Source organism: Zeus faber, assembly GCF_960531495.2.
Source record: "Zeus faber genome assembly, chromosome: 21".
Lineage (NCBI taxonomy): Eukaryota > Metazoa > Chordata > Actinopteri > Zeiformes > Zeidae > Zeus > Zeus faber.
In genome coordinates this window covers 20298780-20322065 of record NC_137208.1, presented here as the reverse complement: position 1 = coordinate 20322065, position 23286 = coordinate 20298780, and the positions used below count along the sequence as shown (strand labels likewise).

The 23286-nt window shown below is 42.0% G+C and overlaps 1 protein-coding gene across 5 annotated transcripts in view; it reads right to left on the bottom strand.

The window, feature by feature from the left end:
* The window catches only part of abcc9 (ATP-binding cassette, sub-family C (CFTR/MRP), member 9), a 73740-nt gene that overhangs the window by 23213 nt on the left and 27241 nt on the right, over window positions 1-23286 (bottom strand). For 3 of the 5 annotated variants that reach the window (XM_080022198.1, XM_080022199.1, XM_080022200.1), the window contains exons 18-34: window positions 21893-21998; window positions 19145-19183; window positions 13843-13944; window positions 13306-13390; window positions 13097-13177; window positions 11490-11627; window positions 10063-10188; window positions 9700-9799; window positions 9268-9341; window positions 8505-8735; window positions 8113-8267; window positions 7918-7987; window positions 6759-6916; window positions 6072-6164; window positions 3195-3297; window positions 2274-2387; window positions 397-517 (exon numbers count right to left, since the gene is read on the bottom strand). In XM_080022198.1, the coding sequence (XP_079878324.1) occupies window positions 397-517; window positions 2274-2387; window positions 3195-3297; window positions 6072-6164; window positions 6759-6916; window positions 7918-7987; window positions 8113-8267; window positions 8505-8735; window positions 9268-9341; window positions 9700-9799; window positions 10063-10188; window positions 11490-11627; window positions 13097-13177; window positions 13306-13390; window positions 13843-13944; window positions 19145-19183; window positions 21893-21998 (1896 nt within the window). The remainder of the gene's footprint in view (window positions 1-396; window positions 518-2273; window positions 2388-3194; window positions 3298-6071; window positions 6165-6758; window positions 6917-7917; window positions 7988-8112; window positions 8268-8504; window positions 8736-9267; window positions 9342-9699; window positions 9800-10062; window positions 10189-11489; window positions 11628-13096; window positions 13178-13305; window positions 13391-13842; window positions 13945-19144; window positions 19184-21892; window positions 21999-23286) is intronic. The other 2 variants (XM_080022201.1, XM_080022202.1) reach the window with 1 other exon arrangement.

Below are 23286 nucleotides of genomic sequence, written 5' to 3'. Positions count from 1 at the left end.
TCCTGTAGAGGCCACTTGTAGTTCATGCGCATGGGCGTGGTCCTCTTTTGCTAGTGTGTGCGTATGCATCAGTGTGTGTGTGTGTGTGTGTGTGTGTGTGTGTGTGTGTGTGTGTGGTTGTTTGATCGTAGCCTCCAGTCATGTGTTTCCAGCACAGTGGCTTCCTTCTGCACGTTTCCTTCAAACTCCCCAAACACATCGGACGTCTTTAAACCAATGTCGCCCCTCTACAAGTTTTTCCATGATGTCACAGCAGACGAGTCACACTGGTGTCTTTTCTCCACCAGCTCGGGTCACAGTTTACATTGGTAACCATTGGAAGAAAAATTTGACCTCGGTCGTTCCTCTGTAATGGTTTTAGTTCTCTAGGTCTAGTTGTGTTTTGTTTTTTTTTACCCATAGATCCCTCGTAGTTCTCCGACTCTGTGCCGAGGAAGCTGTTGACCTTCTTCACTGCGGCCATCTGGACCTCCAGGTCTGCCAGGTTCCTCACCACCCAGTTCAGGTAGTTGGTGACCTTTAGAAGAGACGACGCACCGGGCATTAGAGTTTCAGAGTTTAAAACAGGGGCTATTCAAGTGTATTCCGTTAGCGACCAGTTTAGGGTTCCTTCTATTTCTTTCTTGAAACAGTGTGGCTACTCGTAAAACAATGAAAAAAAAATGTGAATCACTTTTCAAATATTAATCTCTGATACTGCATAGCCATATGGTTGTGTTTGTTTTTTGATTACTTTATTATTTTTTATTTATAATAAAGCATGATAATTATTATTGTAATTATTATTATTTCATACTTTAGCCATCGGTTATTTCTTACAGTAATCCAACTATCGAACATTTTGTAACTTTTTTTAATCATAATATGTTTAGCCACTTGGTCCTGTGTTTACGAGCCAAATAAAGCATAACACATGCATTACATGCAAGACTATTAAAAAATGCACAGTAGTTTGACAGAAAGTGAGTGAGAATATTGCGAGGTTGAGACGTCAGTGGGCAGGACAGGGAAAACTGCCTTTTTTTTTTAGTCAGGTTTGGTTTTGAACCAGTGATCCAATTTTTGTTGTGTTTTTTTTCCCTTTTTCACTTTATCACTAACCTATCCTATTCAAAAGGCCAATCCACATTGACGTATGGGCTACATTTGGTCCTCAGGCCGCTAGTTGAATCGCCCCGGTTTTCTGACACACACACACACACACACACACACACACACACACACACACACACACACACACACACACACACACACACACACACACACACACACACACACACACACACACACACACACACACACCCCTCAGTAAACGACCTACTTGTTTAACGACCGTTCAGACTTATGACTTATGAACGCTGTGTACAATACCGCGGTGTGCGGTATACTCAGTGTCCGTCTCAGCATCTCATCGCACATCACCCTTTATATACTAAATACACTATATATACACACTATAGATCCTATATACACTATATATATTATATACACTGTATACATCTCATCACCGTTCTCAGTCTTGGTCTTGCAGTCTGTCAGTATTCACTACACTAGCGTTGGCAATGGCCACGCCCCCTTACCGTGAAATAACACAGGTCCTTGCTCATCAACCAATTCACTTAACGACCTGGTCCTAGGAACTGAACTCGGTCGTTAAGTGAGGAGTCTCTGTATATATACAGTATATATACATTGTAGTACCTGTATATACACACACACACACACACACACACACACACACACACCTGTATATATATATTGTGTATATACACGTACTACGCTCCGACCGAGCTCCGTATTGTATAAAGTCTAGTGATTTCCTCGTGAATTTCATGAGTTTTCGTGAAAAAAAAGTCAATAGATTCGATTTTCTGCAATTTTTTCATAATTTTCGAGGGGGGCACTAGAGAGCCATTTTGCCACGCCCACGCACGGGACCCATATAATATAAAATGCCTCTCCGGAACCTACGAGTGTGCCAAGTTTCGTGAGTTTTCCAGTACCTCAAGGCCCCAAAAAAGCCGATTCAAAGAATAAATGGAGCAATAACAACAGGGTCTTGCCCCACATGCTGTGGGCTCGGACCCTAAATATCTTAAAGTAGCAGATAATTGCCAGCTTTGTAATAATGTGCAAGTTGACGTCCCGATAAGAATGTTATCTTGGTTTTCTTAGATTTGTTCAGCTGCTCTTTAGGGATGGAGCGATCCAAATATTAGACCGACAGACAGACAGACAGACAGACAGGTTACAGAGTAGAGTCTCTGGCTCACCGTGAGGGCGTAGGTGAGTCCTAAGCCCACCAGTCCTCCAGAGGGAACGCCCTTCTCTGAACTCCAGATGGAGGTGATGGCTGCCGTCAGAACTATCACTGCCCCGAGGTAGTCCTGGAGAGAGGGGGGGGGGGGGGGGGGACAGAGACCGGACGTCAGAAAAGGTCAAATCACTGGTCAATTTGAAGCGCCAAACCCGTCAAAATAGAAGTAATTTAATGGATTAATTACAAGGCTTCGCTTGCGCTCGGTCTGATAACATTTAAGGAGAGGGTTCGCCAGTTTTCAACCCAGGCCTCATCAAAATGTTGGTTCCCATCGTTTATAACCCTTTAATAGCGCAGCCTTGCGCTTAGCCAACACTCGACTACGAAGAAGCTTACCACTCTGCTGCAGGCTCTCACTGTGCTTAAATACAGTGCAATTGGGCAATCTTACAATATGTCACGATGTAGTCAGGCGGTCTTTAAATGTTATAGCGGAAAGAGAAACCATGTACTTGATCGGGTTTTTCAGGGTTCTATTGACTCTTTTACGCTTCCGCAAATTAAAAAAAAAAAATGTTTTTTTTGGCGACATCCACGCCAACCTAAGAGACTAGAAACAGGAAGTTGCCACGCTTACTACTGGCAACCTAGGCCCGGGTTGAAAAAAAATAAATAGCGCATCTGTGGATAGGAATTAGGAATAGATCGGAAAATGAGCGACATGGAAATATTTGATTGCCGACAACTACTCTATGTAGATGATTTAATCTATCTCAGCATCATTCAACACGCCAAACAAACTAATATTCCATTAGCAAAGTACAGACAGTCAGTCAATATCCATACAATGATATAATAAAATGCACTACGATAACAATTTTACGCATCTGGCATTCCTGTGACCGGAATGACTTTGAAATATCCTTTTCCTCACCGTTCGAACCTCCAGCCAGCGGTTGGCGGCGGACAGGAAGAGGTAAGCTGTGTTGTTGGTGTCTGTCAGCTCCAGCATCCGCTGTTTAAAACGAGCCTCGTGCCTTGGGGGGGTTGCAAAGAAGAGTGGATGTGTATTGATCCTACAGGGAATGCACAGGCTCATTCCAGTGCAGAAAGAAAACACAAAAATTGAGTCAGATCTGATCTCCCATCTGGAATGCAGCCTTCAGTGAGCAGCCAGGGACCCACTGCCTAAACTGGCAAAAATGTGCTTATTGTAGATTTACGAAATGTATTCATTGTTCATTCTTAGCTTTTATTTTCCGTTATTGTTCGATTTCTTTCATTGTTTATGGTTAGGTTATTGCATATTGAATATGATCCATATCCTCTAGTTCATTTGAGGTTAGGTTAAGCTATAGAAATTCATCTTTAGCTTCACTGTATATCGCAAATCCCTTCTCTTGCCAAACATTATCTATCCATCCATCTACATATCTATATATTGATCTATCAACTCATCCTTTCATCCACTCATCCTTCATCCATCTATCCATCCATCCATCCAAAACTGGCCATCCATCCATCTAGCTTTCTCCAATCAGTCAGACAGCACGTGGAGCAAAGCGAGAAGATGGGGAAAGTCAGAGTAATTGAAAATAAATAAAAACCAAAAAAGATGCAAAATAAACTATGAAGTGATTAGCCCTGTGTTCACCCCGTCTCTACCCACCGCACAAATTTAAAAAAAATGCAACATTGCGGACGTGCTTGGGAAAGGGCTCTCTCTCTCTCTCTCTCTCTCTCTCTCTCTCGTTTTCTCTCTCTCTCTCCAATGGAGGGTCCTACATGGAGCCATAGCTGTCAACAGCTTTGTTTCTGTTTTTAATCCCACGGTCGCAAATGAATGTCCATTCTGCAAACTGCCAGAGTCCGCGTTTCACTGTTTTGCAGAGTGCGACAGACTTTTAGAGCTTTTTAGTCTTTTAAAATAAAGTTTTAAGCTCTTTAAGGAGGAGTGGTCCAGAAACGGTTTTATTTTTGGGGTTGGATACTACAGGGCCAACGCAGAGAAATGGCGACTGCTTAATTTTCTAGTAGGGGAAGCGAAGATGGCCGTCTACCTCACGAGAAGGAACAAACTGAGGGGAAAAGGAGAGTGTTTTAGGAAGAGTGTTTGTAGCGTTGGTCAGGGCCAGAGTCTTGATTGATTTTAACTTTCACAGACTGATGAAGAGTCTGGACGTCTTCATCAAGCTGTGGTGTTTTAATGACGCCATCTGTTCCCTGGTGGAGGACGACCTGTGCTTCCAGTCTGTTTTTAACGTGTAGGACTCTGTTAGTGAACCAAGTGTGTTTGTTGTATTGTCTGTAACTGTGAACTAGAGAAATTGTTAAAATAAAGATGCTTTAAAAATCAAAAAAAAAAAATCTCTCTCTCTCTCTCTCTCTCTCTCTCTCTCTCTCTCTCTCCCTCTCTCACTCTCTCTCTCTCATAAATGAAATAAAAAATATAAATGAAAAAGGAAAAAAACAGCAACCTTATGTGAAATATGAAAAAAAAAAAACATTTTTGTTTTTTTTCCTAAGATTTAAAGAGATTTTCTGAATAAAAATGAATTAAAAACCTTTAAACAAATTAGACTGCATCCGGCTATAGGATCAACCAGGGCCTTGGTTTGAATGGAGACCAGTGGATAATGTTATAACTGGTTTGACTAAGTCTCTGACCCGAGATGTGCCGTTAGGAAAAGCTAGAGACTCGGTGAACGTCTGAGGCTGCGTGTATGCGTCTGTGTGAGTGTGTGTGGGGAGGAAGTCCTCTGGGAGAACGAGGGATCTCAGAAAAAACAGTGAGAGCTGCTTTGTGTTGGATTAAAACTCTGGGAACGAGAGGGAGAGATAAATAAGACTATAATACTTCAACTACTACTGCCTCTAGTGCTGCTACTGCTCAGCAACAAAAATGTCGAAGAAAAAACAGAAAATAAAAACTAAATTTAGAAGAAAAAAAAATTTGAAACTTACTTCATTATCTTCCAAAGGGTTGAGGGGATTTATTGAAAGATTTATAGAAAAAAAATTGTGATTGTGATATGACAAAGTAAAACATTTTTTTTTTTTAATTACATTTAGATTGTGAATGGACTGGGAATCCACACTTGGCACCCCACTGCCAAAATCCAACACTGGATTTTTTATTTTTATTTTTTTCACTTTGTCGTAGAACATAAACAAACACATTTTTGGAAAGGTCTCTCATCTTGTGTTAAAATATGAAAACTTGAGAGATTTCAGTGGACCCTAAACTCTGATATTGACCTTTGAACCCTGACCAGAGGCCACCTTTGAAGCCCTATATCTCAATAATTAAAAGAGATATCAAAATAAGGTCAACTGTTCCGGACGACTCTGGACACGTACTTTTAGAGGGGGAGGGGGTAGTGTCAATAGGGGGCGCCACTTACAATGGCCTAACATATAAATCAGGCCTTTGCAAATGACATATGTAAATTCTGAAAACGTAGCTATATTCCATGACCAAATGAACCCCCAGTAACACATGCATGTCAATTTCCACCTATAAATCTGTTTAATTTCCACTGTTTATAATATTACAACTACTTTCCCTATGAGGCAATTGCATGCATAACAAAATTGCGCAGAATTGTAGTTTTTATAGTTTCTTGGCTTAGGGTTAACCTTTGGGTTTGAAATGTTCAAAAATAATTGCATAAATATTACGCAACGTATATAATAATTATTTTTTTCTCCTGTAGAAGCCACTTTTAGTTCATGCGCATGGGCCTGGTTCTCTTTTGCTTGTGTGTGTGCGTGTGCATCAGTGTGTGTGAGTGTGTGGCCTTTACTGTACCTGAACGCTCTGATGGTGGTGAGGCCTTCGGCCGTCTCGGAGAAGTGGCAGAGCAGTGGAAGCTGCGTGGAGTCATCGAGATCCTGTAGATCCCTGAGTTGGTTAGAGAGTGAAAGAGAGAGAAAGAAAATAGAAAGAGCGAGAGGGAGAGAGAGAGAGAGAGAGAGAGAGAGAAAGAAAATAGAAAGAGCGAGAGGGAGAGAGAGAGAGAGAGAGAGAGAGAGCGAGAGAATTTGATGGGTGGACTTACTCATTGAACACTTTTCCGTGAGTAAAGGTGCTCTATTGATACAGCCAGGTTACATGAGAATGTATGTGTTTTGTACTTTGTGGCATATATTGTATATATATTGGACTTATTTATCAATTTTTTTACTTTACTTTATATTGTATTTTATTTAATTATTATTTTTAGATAGAATAAACAGTTTGTGATTCTGATTCTGAAAGGTATCAGGTATAAGTCCAATACTCATGTTAGATGTTGTTTTTTTTAAGAAAGGCAGCAGATAAATCAGTTACTGAAAAATATTTAACTTAAAGGGTGATCAATATCAGTGATGTCACTCATAACCCCACTGACTATTGAAACGTTCAGTGCCCGACATGACTATAACTCATATCAGCTCCCTTTTCCTCCAGACCGCTCACGCATGATCAGAAGTGGATTTGGTGGTTCCCACTCACTTGGAGGCCACGCGGAAGTACTTCTGGATGAAGTAGAAGGCCACGGCCAGGGGCAGCAGAGCGGCCAGGAAGGCCGGGGTGATGGAGGCGATGACTCCGATGGCTGATAGGCACAGCAGGGTGGAGCGCGTCAGGGACTCCAGGGTGGGAGGGATGTGCTGAGATAGATAGATAGATAGATAGATAGATAGATAGATAGATAGATAGATAGATAGATAGACAGACAGACAGACAGACAGACAGACAGACAGACAGACAGACAGACAGACAGATAGACAGATAGACAGATAGACAGATAGATAGATAGATAGATAGATAGATAGATAGATAGATAGATAGATAGATAGATAGACAGACAGATAGATAGATAGATAGATAGATAGATAGATAGATAGATAGATAGATAGATAGATAGATAGATAGATAGATAGATAGATAGATAAAATATGAATAAAGTTCTAAGAATAAAAATTTTATAAAATGGCAATATTCAAATCATCCTAAAAATCAACAATAAAAATAAACTTAAACAATAAACCATATACCGTGAACCACGAATGAATCAATGAATAATAATAAAAAATAAACCCAAACAAGTAACAAAAAAACTTGGAAATATATAATAAACATTAAAAAGATACAATAAACAATACGCAACTGTATCAACAACTCACATTCTGACAGAAACGGGAAGTTGAAAAGACGAATATGTGGAAAAAGGTGAGCGAGTAAGCAAAAGATGAGCTGATGAATGTTTCAGGGTTAAGCGTTTCAAATTGACAAGACCATATTCCCAGTAAAGTCATTGGCAATACCACAGAACAGATTCTGAAACCGACGCCCTCTGGATGATGGGTTACTGTATCTCTGTGCAACTCCCCCTATGCTCCAGGGACAGTCCTCACCCAGTGTTCCCCCAAATTACATTTTCAAGTATTTTTCTCTCGGTTTAAACACTTTGGGTGCAACGTCAAAGTCAATAGACTGGACTGCCTCTGTGTTTCATCAACTGCTGTCAGTTGGGTGTGGGGTTTCTGTCGTCTCTGATCATCTAGTCGTCGCCAATACCCCCATTCCTAGTGTATCCATTTCAAAACGGTAGACTCTAACGGGGTTTGCAGAACCGCTTGGGTTTGAAAAGTTCCCCGCCCGACTCTACCTGGTCGATAATGTTGGTATCGGCCGAGAAGCGGTTCAAGATCTGGCCCAGGGGTGTGATGTCAAAGAACCTAAGGAAGAAGAGAAGACACAATATCATTAGACGCATACTTCTCCACAGACGGTTGAGGTTCCATGTTTAGTTGACGGGACTAGATAATGCTGGGATTGTTTGTGTGTGTATGTGTGCGCCCACCTGATGGGCGCATGGATGATCTTGTTGAGCAGGTTGTGGTGGAGGTTGGTGGCAGCAGACAGACCCAGGAACTCCACGGTGAGAGAGGTGATGAGGCAAAGGGTGATGCCGGCCGCGCACAAGATGATGAACCCCGTGAGATAGTACGCGTCAATCTGCACGCACACACACACACGCACACACACACACACACACACACACACACACACACACACACACACACACACACACACACACACACACACACACACACACACACACACACACACACACACACACACACACACACACACACACACACACACACACACACGAATAATAAATGAAAGTGTAAATCTAATACTGATAGACAGGATCAAATATTCTCATCATTCTCATTATTTCTACTCTACCTGTGCATCCACAGCAATGGATGACGTAGTGTTAGTGCTGATGTTTCCGTTGGCCCATCCCGTTGTGTTTGCTGCGTCTGGCTCCACCCCAATGCTCTGACTGGGTTTGGACGAAGTCCAGAGAGCCAGCCAGTAGTCGATGGCGACCATGACGGAGTGTTTGAGGAGCTTGGAGAACACCATGAGGAAGACCATGAAGAAGCCGCCGGAAGATAAGTAACACCAGCACATCTGAGGGAAATGTGTGGGAGGCACTCATCAGAGAAACAACATGGATGGATGGATGGATTAGTAGATGGATGGAGGGACTGGTACATGGATGGATGGATAGATTGGTGGATGGATCAGTGAATGTATGGATTGGTAGTTGCATGGATGGAGGGATTGGTGGATGTTGGTGGATGGATTGAGAGGTGATAGGTGGATCGGTAGATAGATGATAGAACAGTAAATAGATGGAAATGATAAATAGATGAGTGGGACAAAGCAACATATTGAAAGATGGCCATTTGAATGGTAGGTAGATAGAAAGGTAGATGGAGGATGGATGGACAGATAGATACAGAGATGGAAGGATTAGTAGATGGATGAATGGATGAATGGATGGATTGGGGGATGGCTGGGTAGGAGGACAATGCAATATTGATGGATGGCTGTATGAATGGATAGGTACAGTAGATGGATGGAAGAGAAGATGGCTAGATGGATGGATGGCAGATAGAGGTTGTTGATAGATGGATAGATGGATGGATTTATGCATTACCCTCCATGGAATCTTAGATCGTCTGTTAGTGGTGGTGGACATGTTGTCATCCTCTTCTTCCTCCTCCTCTTCCTCTGGGGGGAAGAAATAATCATATTAATATTTTAATATATGATATTAATATTCAAAACTGTTCAAAAAAGTTACGTAAGCTGATCTCTTCAAGCTGTTTTTCTAACTATACACTATACGCTATATTTTTTCGAAACGAGTGAACTATGTAGATTTTACTATGTAGGGAATAGGAAGTAGTGAACTAATGTATATAGATTTTACTATGTAGAGAGTCATCAACGATATTGATTGTTTTTTGTAGGGAGTAGTGAACTATATCGATTTTACTTTGTCTGGAGTAGTCAAATGGATAGATTTTACTCTGAAGTGCTTAGTGAGTAGTTTGAAACGAAGCACCAGTCAAGAAGGAATGCAGACCTTCATCTTCATCGTCTATCTGGTTCTTGGCCTCTCTGGAGTAGAAGGCTCTCCTCAGCGTCTTCCTCTCCAGTGCCGTCTGACTGTCCACCTCTGTGTCCTGGATATATTGCAGTCCAATAGAGAGATTACATTAAAACATCGCTAAGTGAGGCTTCCTGAGGTGTTCACTAATACTCTCGCCAGGGCCCTAAAGCCTATCGGCCAGAAACGTTGTTTGCCTCCGTTGTTTTTTCGAACACTTTGGTTTGTCTGACTGAATCACTCGGTCGACCAAACCTTGAAGGAATTTACATGAAAACCGTTCCTGAATCAATCCAAGCCAAACTCTGCCGGAAAAACAATCCGCGTGCGCCTTCGTACCTTCTCTAACTCCTGGTCCTGTCTGTTCATCAGGGTCTTCCAGTGTTCATACAGCTCCACGTCGTGAGTCTGGATGTCTTTCAGGGTTCCCTCTCTCAGCACAGAGCCATCCTTCATAGCGATGATCTGGACAGCACAGCAAACATCAACACAAAAACATACAAAAACTTTTAAATGGGGGAAAAAAAAATACATCATCTGCCACCTCCAGCCATTTTCACTTCTTGCTTTTACCATTAAGTTTGCTCAGCAATTAGAAATTAAAATTAAGCCGATTCTTACCAATACCAAGCTACTAACTAGCATCAATAATGAACATAATGACATAACTGTCTATGGTGTATGTGGTGTGGGGCTTGTCTGACCTAAGCAGTCACACCTCTCTTGGGTCTAGGTAATTGGGCCCAGGATCCGTGTGGCTGTATGCCTGTTGCTTGTTAGAATAATCAATAGGAGTGGGCGGCTTGATACCAAAAGTATAGTATAAGTATACTACCGATACTACAAGTACATCTCGTTTTTTCTAGCGTCAATAGGATCGATACCAAAAAAGGGATCAGTTTCTCTCTCCAAAATAATAAAAAAATTAATGATTTATTCTACATATATATTTCCTAACTTGCGCTTGCTTGGTGCCCATCACTGTTCATGTGGTGATCGGGTGATCCTATCCGCACGCGCGTTTCATGAATGTCTGCGTGCAACTTCCTAGTTGGAGTGCTGCGTAATGACGTGTCGGTCTCGAACGAGTCGGTTCTATAGGCCTCCGGTCTGAGAGTCGATTTATTTTTGGCTTTTTTTTTTTTTTTTTTTTTTTTCAAAACAAGACAATAATAGGATGATCCTGCAACGTATTTGTTAAATACAACCTAAAACGTCTCACTTTTGTGTTATCATTAACATTAAGAGCCATAGATGGGAGAGAGACTTTGTATGTTGTGCAGGTTGTTATACAATTAGGATAGTTATTCTTGAACCGTCAATATGACGAAAAATGTAAAAATGTTGTTTTACATTAATTAAGGTTTTTATTGATTTATTGCTGAGCTGTGCCAACTGATCTGGCTCACTAAAAAGAGCCGGAAGTCCCATCACTAGTGCCGCCTCACGCATGGCAACTTAACCCCCGCCCCTATATCGGTGATTATGGCCTTGTATTACTTGGTATTAAATCAAAACCAAATTTTGGGGTATTGCAAACCCCTAGTAATGAATGAGCAACAGGTAAAAACCCCATCCCCACACACTCATGACATGTTTTACATCTGTTCCGGGCTTGTTCCACCTTGCCCACTCACTACAATAAAACTGGTGTGTTTTTAACCCCATTGACTGTGTCTCTCTCCAAGAGGGCCCTGAAAACGCCACTGAAAACACCACAGGTGGCAGGGGGAACTGCCACAGTGTACTTTTCAAGGACTTCTTACCCAGTCGGCATGTATGAGGTACTGCAGCTTGTGGGTGACCAACACCACGGTGCGCTTGTTGTCTTGCAGGAACTTAAGGATTCCATCCTGCATCAGGTGATCGCTGAGGTGGATGTCCAATGCCGAGAAAGGGTCATCCTGTGTGGGAGGAGACAGTAAGAATCATTCAAGAAAAATCCCATTTAATTTATGTACTTCCAACCCACCTAGACCTTGTTTTGGTGCTGCTTTGTGTGTAAGCAATAGACTCGAATGAACAACCTTAAAAATAAGACTTTGGACAACCCTGGAATGGCCATGATACATGAGGTGAGAGAGGCCTTTTACAGAAGGTTTGTGTGGTGTGGGGATTGTGTGGTGAGCAGCCTCACCTGACCTGGATCTAGGTGATTGGGATCAGGGTGGCTGCATACCTGTTGCTCGTTGGTTGGTCTGACGAGCAGCAGGTAAAGCTGCCATCACCACACACACTCAGGATAGGATCCCATTTCATGACATGTTCTATCTGCTCCTGGGCTAATTCCAGCTAGCCCACTCTCTACAATAAATTGGTGTTAACAACCCCTGTCTTCTGTGTCTCTGTGCCGGAGGGCCCTGAAAACGCCACTTGGGTGGCAGGTGCTCGGCGAAACTGTCACAGTTTACTGTGAGAGGTACTTTCTCATTTCAAGGTATTTGTCCTTAAAAACCTGTTAGTTTTAATAGTTTGTTTCCAACTTTGTAGGTGAAAATACATCCATCTGCTTATCCTGTGGCCATTGCATTTTCCTGAATTCACTCCTTGAGTAACTAAAATGTCTCCTTGCGCCATGGTGAGCGCATCTCGTCAGTGACGCATGACCCGATCAACGTGTCTGAAACGATTTCTCATGCTAATTCACATTACACATGACAGTGTTTTGTCAATTATTAAGCTGCTTTAGACAATTAACACATTAGTAAAATATGATGGCTGGCTAAAAGAATGACAGATATACTCTTTAATCTGGGCGTGTGCTTAGTAGACAATTAAAAGATGTGGTGGATGATCAGAAAGACAAATACATGACTGAATAGAACGGAGGAATCTAGGCGCTCAGCGCCTGTTTGTTGACATAACTATTTGTATTGTCCCGAATGCTCTCCACTTAACTTATCCAAACTGTCTGTTGCCATGATGACGGCACAATTACCACAATAACCTCAAGAGGGTCATCCGCAAACCCTCTGATCTGAATGTGTTGTCAAAGACACTCGTACTTAGAAACCCAGAAACCCAACAGCATCCCTGTCCATGACTGAACACATGGTATAGTCAATCAATCAATGAAATAATAAAACAATCAATCACAAATAACACAATGGAGAATAGATATTACGCTGTATCAGAATGTTGGTACCCTTTAAGAGTAGGTCTTCATTCTCTTCTTTGTAATTCATGATGTCGGGATGCACCAGGGAGATTACTAATGAGAACATGGCGGATGACTTCAGTTCTGACGAGTACCGACTTTTTCTTTTCCATTTCACTGAGTGATTCATATGTTTGTTTTGCTTTGACTGGAAACAGCGTAACACCAGATTAGACACAGCACATGCCAAACAACTGAGGCATGAATTAAACTCACCAAAAAGACTATGTTGGTGTTTTGGTAGAGGGCCCGGCCCACACATATCCTCTGTCTCTGGCCCCCGCTCAGGTTAATGCCCTGGAAAACATCATTGCACATTGGGGCGGAGAAAGGGTTTCCAAGGTGTCAGTAGCGAGAAACAGGCACATTGATAGATCACAAGGCAAAAACATGTTATGGCTCCTTTTTGAAAATGGGAAACTGACCCTTTCCCCAATCTCAGTCTGGTCTCCGAAGGGAAGCAGGTCGATGTCCGGTTGCAGAGAGCAGGCGTCAATCACTGCCTTGTACCTTGAGGAATGCAAAACAACCCAGTCACAGACAGATTTAGAATCAATCATTTAGAATAGAGTCAACTGGGGCTCCTCACTGGGGTATTTATGTGACTAGTTTGTATCGTCTTCCCATGTATCGGGATTTCTCCTTGTCCCTGGATGATCCTAGAACCTGAGTTGGCATTTGGGTGTGGCAATATAGTGCTACCCACAACTCCTTGTAGTTAGGAGAGGACAGAGGACAAACAGCGGATAGATTCAATATCTACTTATAGTAAGCTATAATATAATATAATAGTATCATAAATGACCTTCATCTCCAAGGTTTGGAGGAAGTTACTTGACCATACTGAAGGGAGAAACTGAAAATAGTGCACCGAGGCTTTAATCAAACAGCAACTTGTTGGTTCTCCAGAAGACTGTGGCAACATGTGTGAAAGTTCCCTTGGAGCCCTACTGTTGCATTACCTCTGTTTATTAAAGGGGCTTCCGAAGGTGATGTTCTCCTCCACCGTGGCGTTGAGCAGCCAGGACTTCTGGGCGGCGTAGGCCACCGAGTAGCGGTTCTTGCTGAGGTGAGTGGCAATGCACCGTGGGAGACAAGAAGGCACAGTGAGAACTACCAGGGCTGCATTCATAAAGCCTCAAAGAGCAGGAGTGCTGACTAAAAATATAACAATTAATATTACTATTAATACTAACCCTGCATCCCAAATACCCCCCCAATGTCCCAACCTGATGGTCCAGCCATCGATTTTGCATGTTTTTTGTAAACATCTGGCCAATGAAGACCGCCATACCATGTCAACAGGAAATGGTCCCAAGGGTAGTGGTATTTGTACCCCCTCCACTTTTGGCCTTTCTCCTTACTGGAACTTAATTTATGCTGCGTCTGAAATTTCCTACTACGTACTTCATCCAGTGTACTTTAGAAGATGAAGAAAAAGGCTTTTTGGACATTCTACATTGTCATATAGCTGTTCCCTTTAGTACTTTGTGGGTTGATGACAACACTGCACAGAAATATTTTAACATATGAACTGTTCGCACACTATTTAATGCATTCAATTGATTCACTTACTAGGCGTACTACATGGTATGCAATTTTGGATGCTGCATGATAATTTAGAATTTAATGTCACTTCAAAATGAGTGTAAGGGCTTATGGGACGATTTGACAGGCAGGGTACTTCGGCTACTACTACTACTCCAGAGACCACTACTACTATTTTTAATGAATTCATATAACAGTTTATATTACTGTTTTATATAGAAATATAATAAAATATTCATATTACCAATCTTTAGGCAATAGTAAAAACTGAGGAAATAGACAATATTTAAGAAGCTAAGATTGGGCACTGGCTAATTAGATACAAAAGATAATATAATATAAGATAATATATAACCAAGGCGAAGATTTGAAAAATATTTCTAGGCAAATAATTTACAGTTTTTCTTGCTTTCTGTTTTCCATCAGTGGGAAAATAGCAAGAGCCAAACTGGTGAGAATAAACTTCACATCAGCACTCCATTTCCAAGACGCTTTATGTATTTTGTATGCGGAGGCGGAAGTGAGAAACAGGTGGAAGGGGGAGAGGAATTATCTTAAGATGTTGTCAAACTCCAACCACACGATGTAAGAACACCAAATGGGAGACATACGATATGCGGATTACGGAATAATGAGGGAGTTAACGATGAGCTGCCAAATCCATCAAAAACTGCAGCCACAAAATAACAACGCCGGCTTCAGGGACACCAACACCGACACAGACAGGAGATCACCAGCATCTACAGTCCTCTGCTGGGAGCCAGATTATGACACACTGTCATACACGCGATGACCAGCCAAGACGATGGGGAATAGTATTAACTGTGCTTCTCTCATTGCCAGTTTTCCCTAATAGGAGATGAGTCGCTCACAGAATTACATTTGCATGTGTATCTTTCTTTGTACCTGTTTATGGGACAGTCTGATATGAGGCTTACATAACAAAGACAAGAAAACACATTTGCGAATGATTCGGGTTCGACATGCTTGGAGGACTCGCACCCCCACACCCTGCAAATTTAACTGCATTTACCAACAGCACACATTGAGCGCTGGGGTTTCCAGGGTGGCGGGGCGCTGGGGGTTGGTATGGGGGTGTGGTTGGCCGGGTAGAGGTTGAGAAGTTGAACTCCACTTGCAGACTAACTGTGTCCTAGATGCAATGGCATACACATTCTCTGTTTTGTAAAACAAAGTCACTTTAAGCATATTGATTTTTCAATTTCAAAATTTAAACTTTTTTAATTTTTTCAAACATTTTTATGTTGAAAAAGTATTAAGTGGATAGTATAATTTTGCATGTTGGCGATCTATCTATATCTATCTATGTATGTTTTCTTTTTGCATTTGAACCAGCTTTTCTTTTTAATCTGATCATTTGTTTTTGTGGCTACAGCACCAAAACTCGCCTCGTAACTCGCGCATTAATTCAATCTCGGCATAACTGCCTTGTGCGGCAGCAGTACTTCCTGTCAGTGTGCTCACAAGAACAAAGACGCTCAAAATCTGCAAATCAAATCTCATTCCAGTATTCATGTTATGCTGGTGTATTGAATGTTACTGTTTGGTAAGGCAATTGTAAATTATTAGGATTTCTTTATTATTTAACCGCTATGTCTTACCACTAAAGAAAATCACAAGTACATTATAGAGGCACAATAAAAACTGTGAGTTTGCTTTCTGCGAGAGAGCCGCACCAATTGATAATTTAAAGCCTTCAAAGGTTCAAATTTAATTTTTACCACATTATTGTTGCCGTCCACATTGGACCCAGCATTGTGGTCCAAGAAAAATAATTTCCAGGTGTGATAAAACACACTTGGAAATAATACACGTGTCTGCTTTGTGTCTGCTTATTGCTTTTATATCAACAAAAGTATTTCATCATTTCATTGTGGTTTCTCCGTGTTACGGTGGGTCAAAGGCTCCCGACAGTAAAAGCACAAAAAAAACACAAACCAGACGGTTATCGGCTCAAATATCACCTTGGAACAAAGATGAACACAGACAGTGAGGAGGGGCGAAAGACACATTAAACTCTTAAAGTGTTGAAGTAACAGCGAAGGGGTGGGGGGCTGTATCGCTCTATCGGATGCAAATATCCACCAGAGGAGTCAATCTAGAGCTGCTTTCACACATGCACTACAGACCCTAAAAATATCTGGACATTACCCGGAGGAGGTGTATGTGTGAACGCAAATGTCCAGACATAAACCAGCCAGCACCCTAGTACAAAGTCTGCGTAATGTCCAATTGAGCGGTATGTGTGAACAGAGCGGGTGATTGCCCAGAGAATTCACAGCGAGCGAGAGGGCGTGTCGCATGTTGATGATGTCTCTATCAGGAGACTGGTGATCAACACGACCACTCAACGAGGGTGAAGAAGGGATCGGAGAGTGGCTGCTTCGTACTCCTTTCTGCTTTCCTTTATATTCCTTTCCTCGTTTATATTGTGGATACGTCCAAAAACATGGAATATCAAAGCAAAAAAAAGACAATTAATCATAAGCCTGTAGCCTCGTCCGCCATCTTGGGTGTGCTGTAAAACTCTGCAGCGTAATACATCATTGCGTCACGCCCCGTCTCATGCACGCTCTGCCCAGGCTCCGCTCTTCGTCTAAACCGAACAGAGCATTTCCAGTAGGCGTGAACGCGTCTGATATGAATAACCTCCGATTGTGTGCTAAATGTGTTAAAGGGAAACGCTGGATAATGTCTGGAGTTCATGTGTGAAAGCAGCTTAGTTTCAGTTGTAACCGGTCGTTGAGAGAGAGAGAGATACATGCAGTATATAATACATATTATGGGTTATATGGGGGGGCACTGGTATATGCTCTTTTTAAGGCATTGCAAGAAGAGAAGCACTTTATGCAGCCCTGGCAGTAGCCAGAATCAGAATCGAAAGTAAAAATGAAACACAGACAGTCAACCCTGTGGCTATGCACCGTAAAAGATAAATAACACAAACCAAGACATGTATTCCCAAACATACTTGTCGAAGCATGTTTGGGAGAAGTGGCCACCCCGTTACTTCAACACCTCAAAAACAAAAAAACAGACGTATGGGCCAGAGAGAAAGAAAAAAAAAAAAAAGATGACGAAGAAGGAGAAGAGGGGAAAGAGGAAGACAGGGTAAATGGGGTGTCGTCTGGGTGGCAAAGGCGGAGCCTCTACCTCCTGACGTCTTCATCAGACTCCTCTGTCTGTGACCAACTGTCGGGTTGACGGCAGTGCGTTGGGAGTGAAACGTGAAAGGGGCTGCGTTGGTGCACGCCAGCGACTCAAGAGCGATAAACCTCTTCGCGTTCATATATTATCAGTGGTGAAAAACCCCGAAAGAAAAAAAGAATAGAAAAAAAAATAGACGGACCCCGGGAGAGACAGAGACATTTTCCTAAGTGCTGGTAATGTCCGATCTCCAGACAACCATAAGAAAAACATTATCCTGCCAATTCTTAATTAAATCCACAAAGTTTCCCACCCATAAAAAAGTAAGGGTATAATGTAAGTGATTCTATCTGGCTGTCTATCTGTGCTTTTAATCATGTTTTGACTTACCTCCCACCATACTGTGAGTGTGTGTTTATGCTATAGCTTTCGTAGCTTTGGGATAACTCTCGGCGTCTGGTTAAATGGCCGGGACGGTTAAACGGAACATCGAAAAGCTCAAATTCCACTTCTCGATGACGTATGTATGGAAATAATTCATCCCAGCCTATAGCGGACTACTTGATGTTTCCCTCAACTGACATGTATCATTATCAACCAAAAAAGGCATGGTGTGGGAAGTGCTAACCGCTAACCGCTAATCGCTAACCATGCACTTACCCGCTCTTCATGCAGGAGCACGGAATTGTGTTGGCTTCCAACTAATGTATCGTCTGGGTTTTCTGCCCCATTAAATACTCGTGCTTTGGGTCTGATCAAAGATTCTGAAAACATTCATGGCACCCGGTGTGGCAGGGGAGAAGCAGAATTTCCTGGAGCGAGGGTTTAAGATGCTGTCTCGCAAAGTGAGGAAACAGTGCCTTGAAACAGTGGCGATGGGAAATTGTAAGGTCAAAGGCGCAGGGAGGGCAGTTTTCACCTTGAGAGAAAAGTGGACGTCACTAAAGCTACACTGTGGAAAAAACGACTTATAATGACTTAAGAATGCTGCATTTACACGTCCTTCAAGTTTAAAATCCAGGGTCAAGCATCCAGCCTAATGAGTAAACCAATCACAGAAGGTGGACTCAACAAAACTCTGACACTTGCTCAGAACACAGTGTCTCCCTCACATGGCACAGTATGTTTTTTTTAATACTATAACAAATATTTCAGATTCAGTGTCATGGAGATTCATCCATTGCGCCACAATGGAAAACGCAGATTAGTCGTCATATTGGCTGGGAGAACATAACATAGACGTACATTAAAAACATGTAAAAAATATATTATACATTATCAATGACGAGACTGATTTGGCTAAACATCAGACCTAACCTAACCTAACCTAACCTAACCTAACCTATCCTAACCTAACCCTACCTAACCTAACCTAACCTCACCTCACCTAACCTTCCCTAACCTAACCTAACCTAGGCTGGCACTTCCGGCCTGAGTGATGGTGTCATTTGTAGGTGAGGGTGGAGGGTTTGTGGCCTCGGTGAAGGGAGGTCAGATCGGGTGTGTTTAAATAAGGGTTAGAAAGGAAAGACCAGGGAGGATAAGTACCTTATGTTCCCCTCGTGGAGCATCTCACATTCAGGCAGCCTGATAAGGCGATAGAGCAGCGACATGTCGGAACAAGTATAGGTTAGTATACAGCCTTGGTGAATACACATTCTCTTATGATACCAATGTGCATCCTATATACTGTATACAATATGTATATATATATATATATATATATATATATATATATATATATATATTTACTGTATATGCACCCCCATAAATCCAAAATAACAGCAATGCAGTTGTGAAATACAGTACAACATTGGCATCATGAGAGAACCGACAGGGAAAGAACATTCATCAGCATCACAGTGGTAACCAGTGCAGTGCAGAAAGACCCAACATTGCTGAATTACATTCCAAACTCTACTTTTGTTGGCGTGCGGGAAAAAATGATTCATTTCAAACAAAACAAAATTTGGCTTTGTTTGCTGTTTAATAATAATCAAAAAAAAAATGATTTCATTCATTCATGATTTCATTATGAAAATTATTTAAGAATAAATCATTTTTGTAATCAAATATCTCTTCAATCAAACGTTACGGGAGTTATGCTTCAGTTATGTTCAGTTCTTCGTCTTGTTTTGTCTATTTGTAATGAGACTCCATCCTTCCTCGGGGTAGGCAGTGGACTGACTAAATATCCCAAAGGGCTATTCAATTACATCACCGCCATCCCAGGCAATTGAATCATACACTATTGAATGACCTTCCTTGATGACTCGGCAGTAATTCATAGCCAATCTGTTCCCGTTAGGGCAGTGGTTTGCTGTCTTTAAACTAATAATACTCCAAATTACTTGGGGATGACTTCACGGGGTCCCAGCGATTAACTGAGTTTTTACCGGACTTGGTTCACCGTCGAGGAATGCTGTGATTTATCCATCAATCTATGTATCGGCTTGCCATCTGTGAGACGATAAAGATCTCACGACCTTTGATTCCATCTTACATTAACTCACTCACTTGTCACTTTCTCCCAAACAATTCCTCCTTGGGGTGGGACACAAGTGCGGAAGCCGGCAGAGGAAATGGCGGATACTTAAATGTTGGCTATTTCACAATTACCATATCTGTTAATACGGTTGTTTGTGCGATATGACTGGTATGGATGGTTTAGCTTTGATGTGACAGATATTACAGACAAATGAAAATCCACAAATGAAAGGAGCACATCCCCAATTTTCAACCCTCCCTTTCTTAGAAGTTGGGGTGACATGTCCATAATGTCCACGGTATTCGCCAAAGTTGTTCGCAAGCTAGTTTCCCTGCGCCCCCAGGGGCCGCGAGAGTAGTCGAAAATCGTCGCCAAATAATTTGTACTCAATTATAAGTAAAAGTAGATTGACTATCAGTAAGAAAGCACTGAGACACTTCTTCAAGCACTAGTTACATGAAGTTGAATCAGTTTTAGTCTTCCCTGTCTTTACATCATCTTAATATCTTTAATGTTGTAGTATCACAACAACATGGCCTGTCTAACAAATTCTTTCAAGGTATTTTGTGATTTGTGTGAGTGGCACCAAGGTGCTTATAGCTGTAATAGGCTTAACTGGATTGGCTGCCCACAATATTTGCGGCCAAGTTTCCCTTTAAAAGGGGGTGGATCGAACACTTTTTTCCGGGAACCCTAATAATGAAGTTTGAGATAGTTTTCGTTAGTGAATTAGTGAAACTAAGTGAGCAACAGAGATGGGGAGATGTGAGATGGGCAACAGAAGCAACAAGATGGAGGGCGGCACTCCCAAATGAACACACAAACTGCTAGGACACAAAACACACAGGGAACCGCGCGTGTTGCTCAGAAGGACGGACAAGTTGCGATGAAGATGAAATGGCGAAGGGCTTGGTCGGCATAGCGACGATAGCGATTTGGATCAGCATTACCGTTCGTAAATCACGGCCGACACACAAGGGGAGTGGCTCTCGAAGACACGTTGAGATGGCAAGTTTCAATGATGACAACTTGGCAACGTGAAATATGCCAACTGGGGTTCTCATTGGATTACGGCTCAAAACTGCAGCAACTGGGAGGCCCAAAATGGGGGACATTGTCCACCTCATATTTCATCTAGGGTGGACATTGTCACCTTTGGGGGGAAAGTAGAATTTCTCTCTACTTTGTTGGTGAAATGTTATTTTTTCACGTCAATTTCGGTCAAACCCACTGGCCCAGTTTCAGGAGAAATGTAATATGACTCTTGTACACACAAGCAATAGAGCTTGTTCTGTAAGTTGGACTTCATTGTCACCCAAATAAGTGATTATGGTGACTTCTCTATGGGAAAATGAAGGGCGGGGCCTTCAACCTTGGAGTTTGTTTTTGGGTCTCTAATGGCACTTGGTTTTACAGTTTCTGTGACAATTTTAAAGTTCAAGCAGTAATTTTGCGAACAAGCCGCTAAAATGCCTGGGTGCATTCTGTCTTTCTCGCTTTTGTTTTTTTAGGTTGTTGTTAGATACCTCAATGGACCAAGTTCCATTAAAAGAGACAAAAATATGAAAGTAAATACATCGGAGACAATTAGTTGAAAGCTCTGTCCATTTCCTCCATAGAGAAATCACTTTGGACCTTATTGGACCCTACTGTATATGGACTAAAGGTACAACCGTTGACCTTTCTGCAGGTCCATATTTGGACCATGATGATGTCACATTTGACATTTGCCATAGTTTACTTGGATCTTTGCATTCCACAGGTTGAATGGCATTGTATTTTGTTCATGTGTTGGTCCAAAACCTTACTTGCTCCAGTAGACTTTTCCATTGATGGTCTGCATCTCCCCCAACATGGCCAGCAGCAGCGACGATTTCCCACAACCCACCTGGCCCACAATCATGGTCAGCTGACCTGGAAAGACAAGGCTTTAAATGAGTGGAGTTGCTATTCACCCTATATTTATTTCCCTATCTGTTTATAAAAATATCTTCCTATCAATACCTTCTACTTTTGACCATTGTTTCTTGCCAGTGTACTATCCAGTACAGAGAAAAGGTCTCAAGCTTTGTTCATAAACTACAGTACCACAGCAATGTAAAGTGAGGGTTTCATTTGGGATTTGAAGGCAGATTCCAATACTGATAGCACTGAATGTTAATATTTTGCCTTTAAAGGCATCAAGAGTATGTAGGGAGGGACGTAACGGTATACCGTTTAAGGTTTACCGTGGTATCAAGCAACCACAGTAAGCCTTTCCCTGTAATCCCATGCCCACGGTATAAATTTATGTTGCGAGATTGAAGATTGAAGATGATTGAAGATGTAAACTTTAATTCACCCTCACCTTCGTGGACGCGTTCCGCCATCCTTGTTTACAGCGGCAGAACTGCTTTATGCCAATATTTTATGACACTGTGCTTAAAGTTACTTGTGCCCGCATGGGAGCGAGTGTAAACAAACATGGTTGAATGGGGCTTTGGGAAATTACTCATTGGATGGATTATTACGACATTTGGCCGTCTACTACCGTGCGGCAGCAACATAAGCTGAGGTGAATTAAAGTTTGCATCTTCAACTTTGCAAATAAGTCGGATTTGATATATATATCCTTATGTTGCCTCTCCTGTGAATTTGAGAGCCCCTTCCCATGCTGTGCCGCATCAGAGGCTTCACCATGTGTTTTTCTTTTTAAATATCAACTATTTATCAATGGAATATACATAAAACAAAAGGGAAAATGAATACTGTGAAATACAGTATACTGTGCTATTCTGGTAGATACCGTACCGTACTGTGAAATCTCATACCGTGACATCCCACTCGCTGCACACTCGTACCAATATTTTCAACAAGTAGTCAGTTCAGATGTGGAAGGCTTTGCAATAGCGGAAATTCCAGGGTCAGAAAGTAAAGCTATCCCCAGTATTTTGAGTCAACCAGCTAGACATGCTCTCCAGCACAACCCAGTGCAACCGACAAGCGAGTGAAATCAGCCGGCTCAGTAGGTGGATGGAGCAAACAATATGGCAGGACATTTTACTTTCCGAACCCCCAATTGTCTCCCACTGCAAACCCGACCGCATCAAACTGGTTCCCTGTTTCAAATACCAGTGCCACCAGTGATCCCAAACCAAATTTCACCTCCCAGCCCCACACATGCTCTGAGCTAAACTGAATAGTCACTTTCACTCATAGGAAT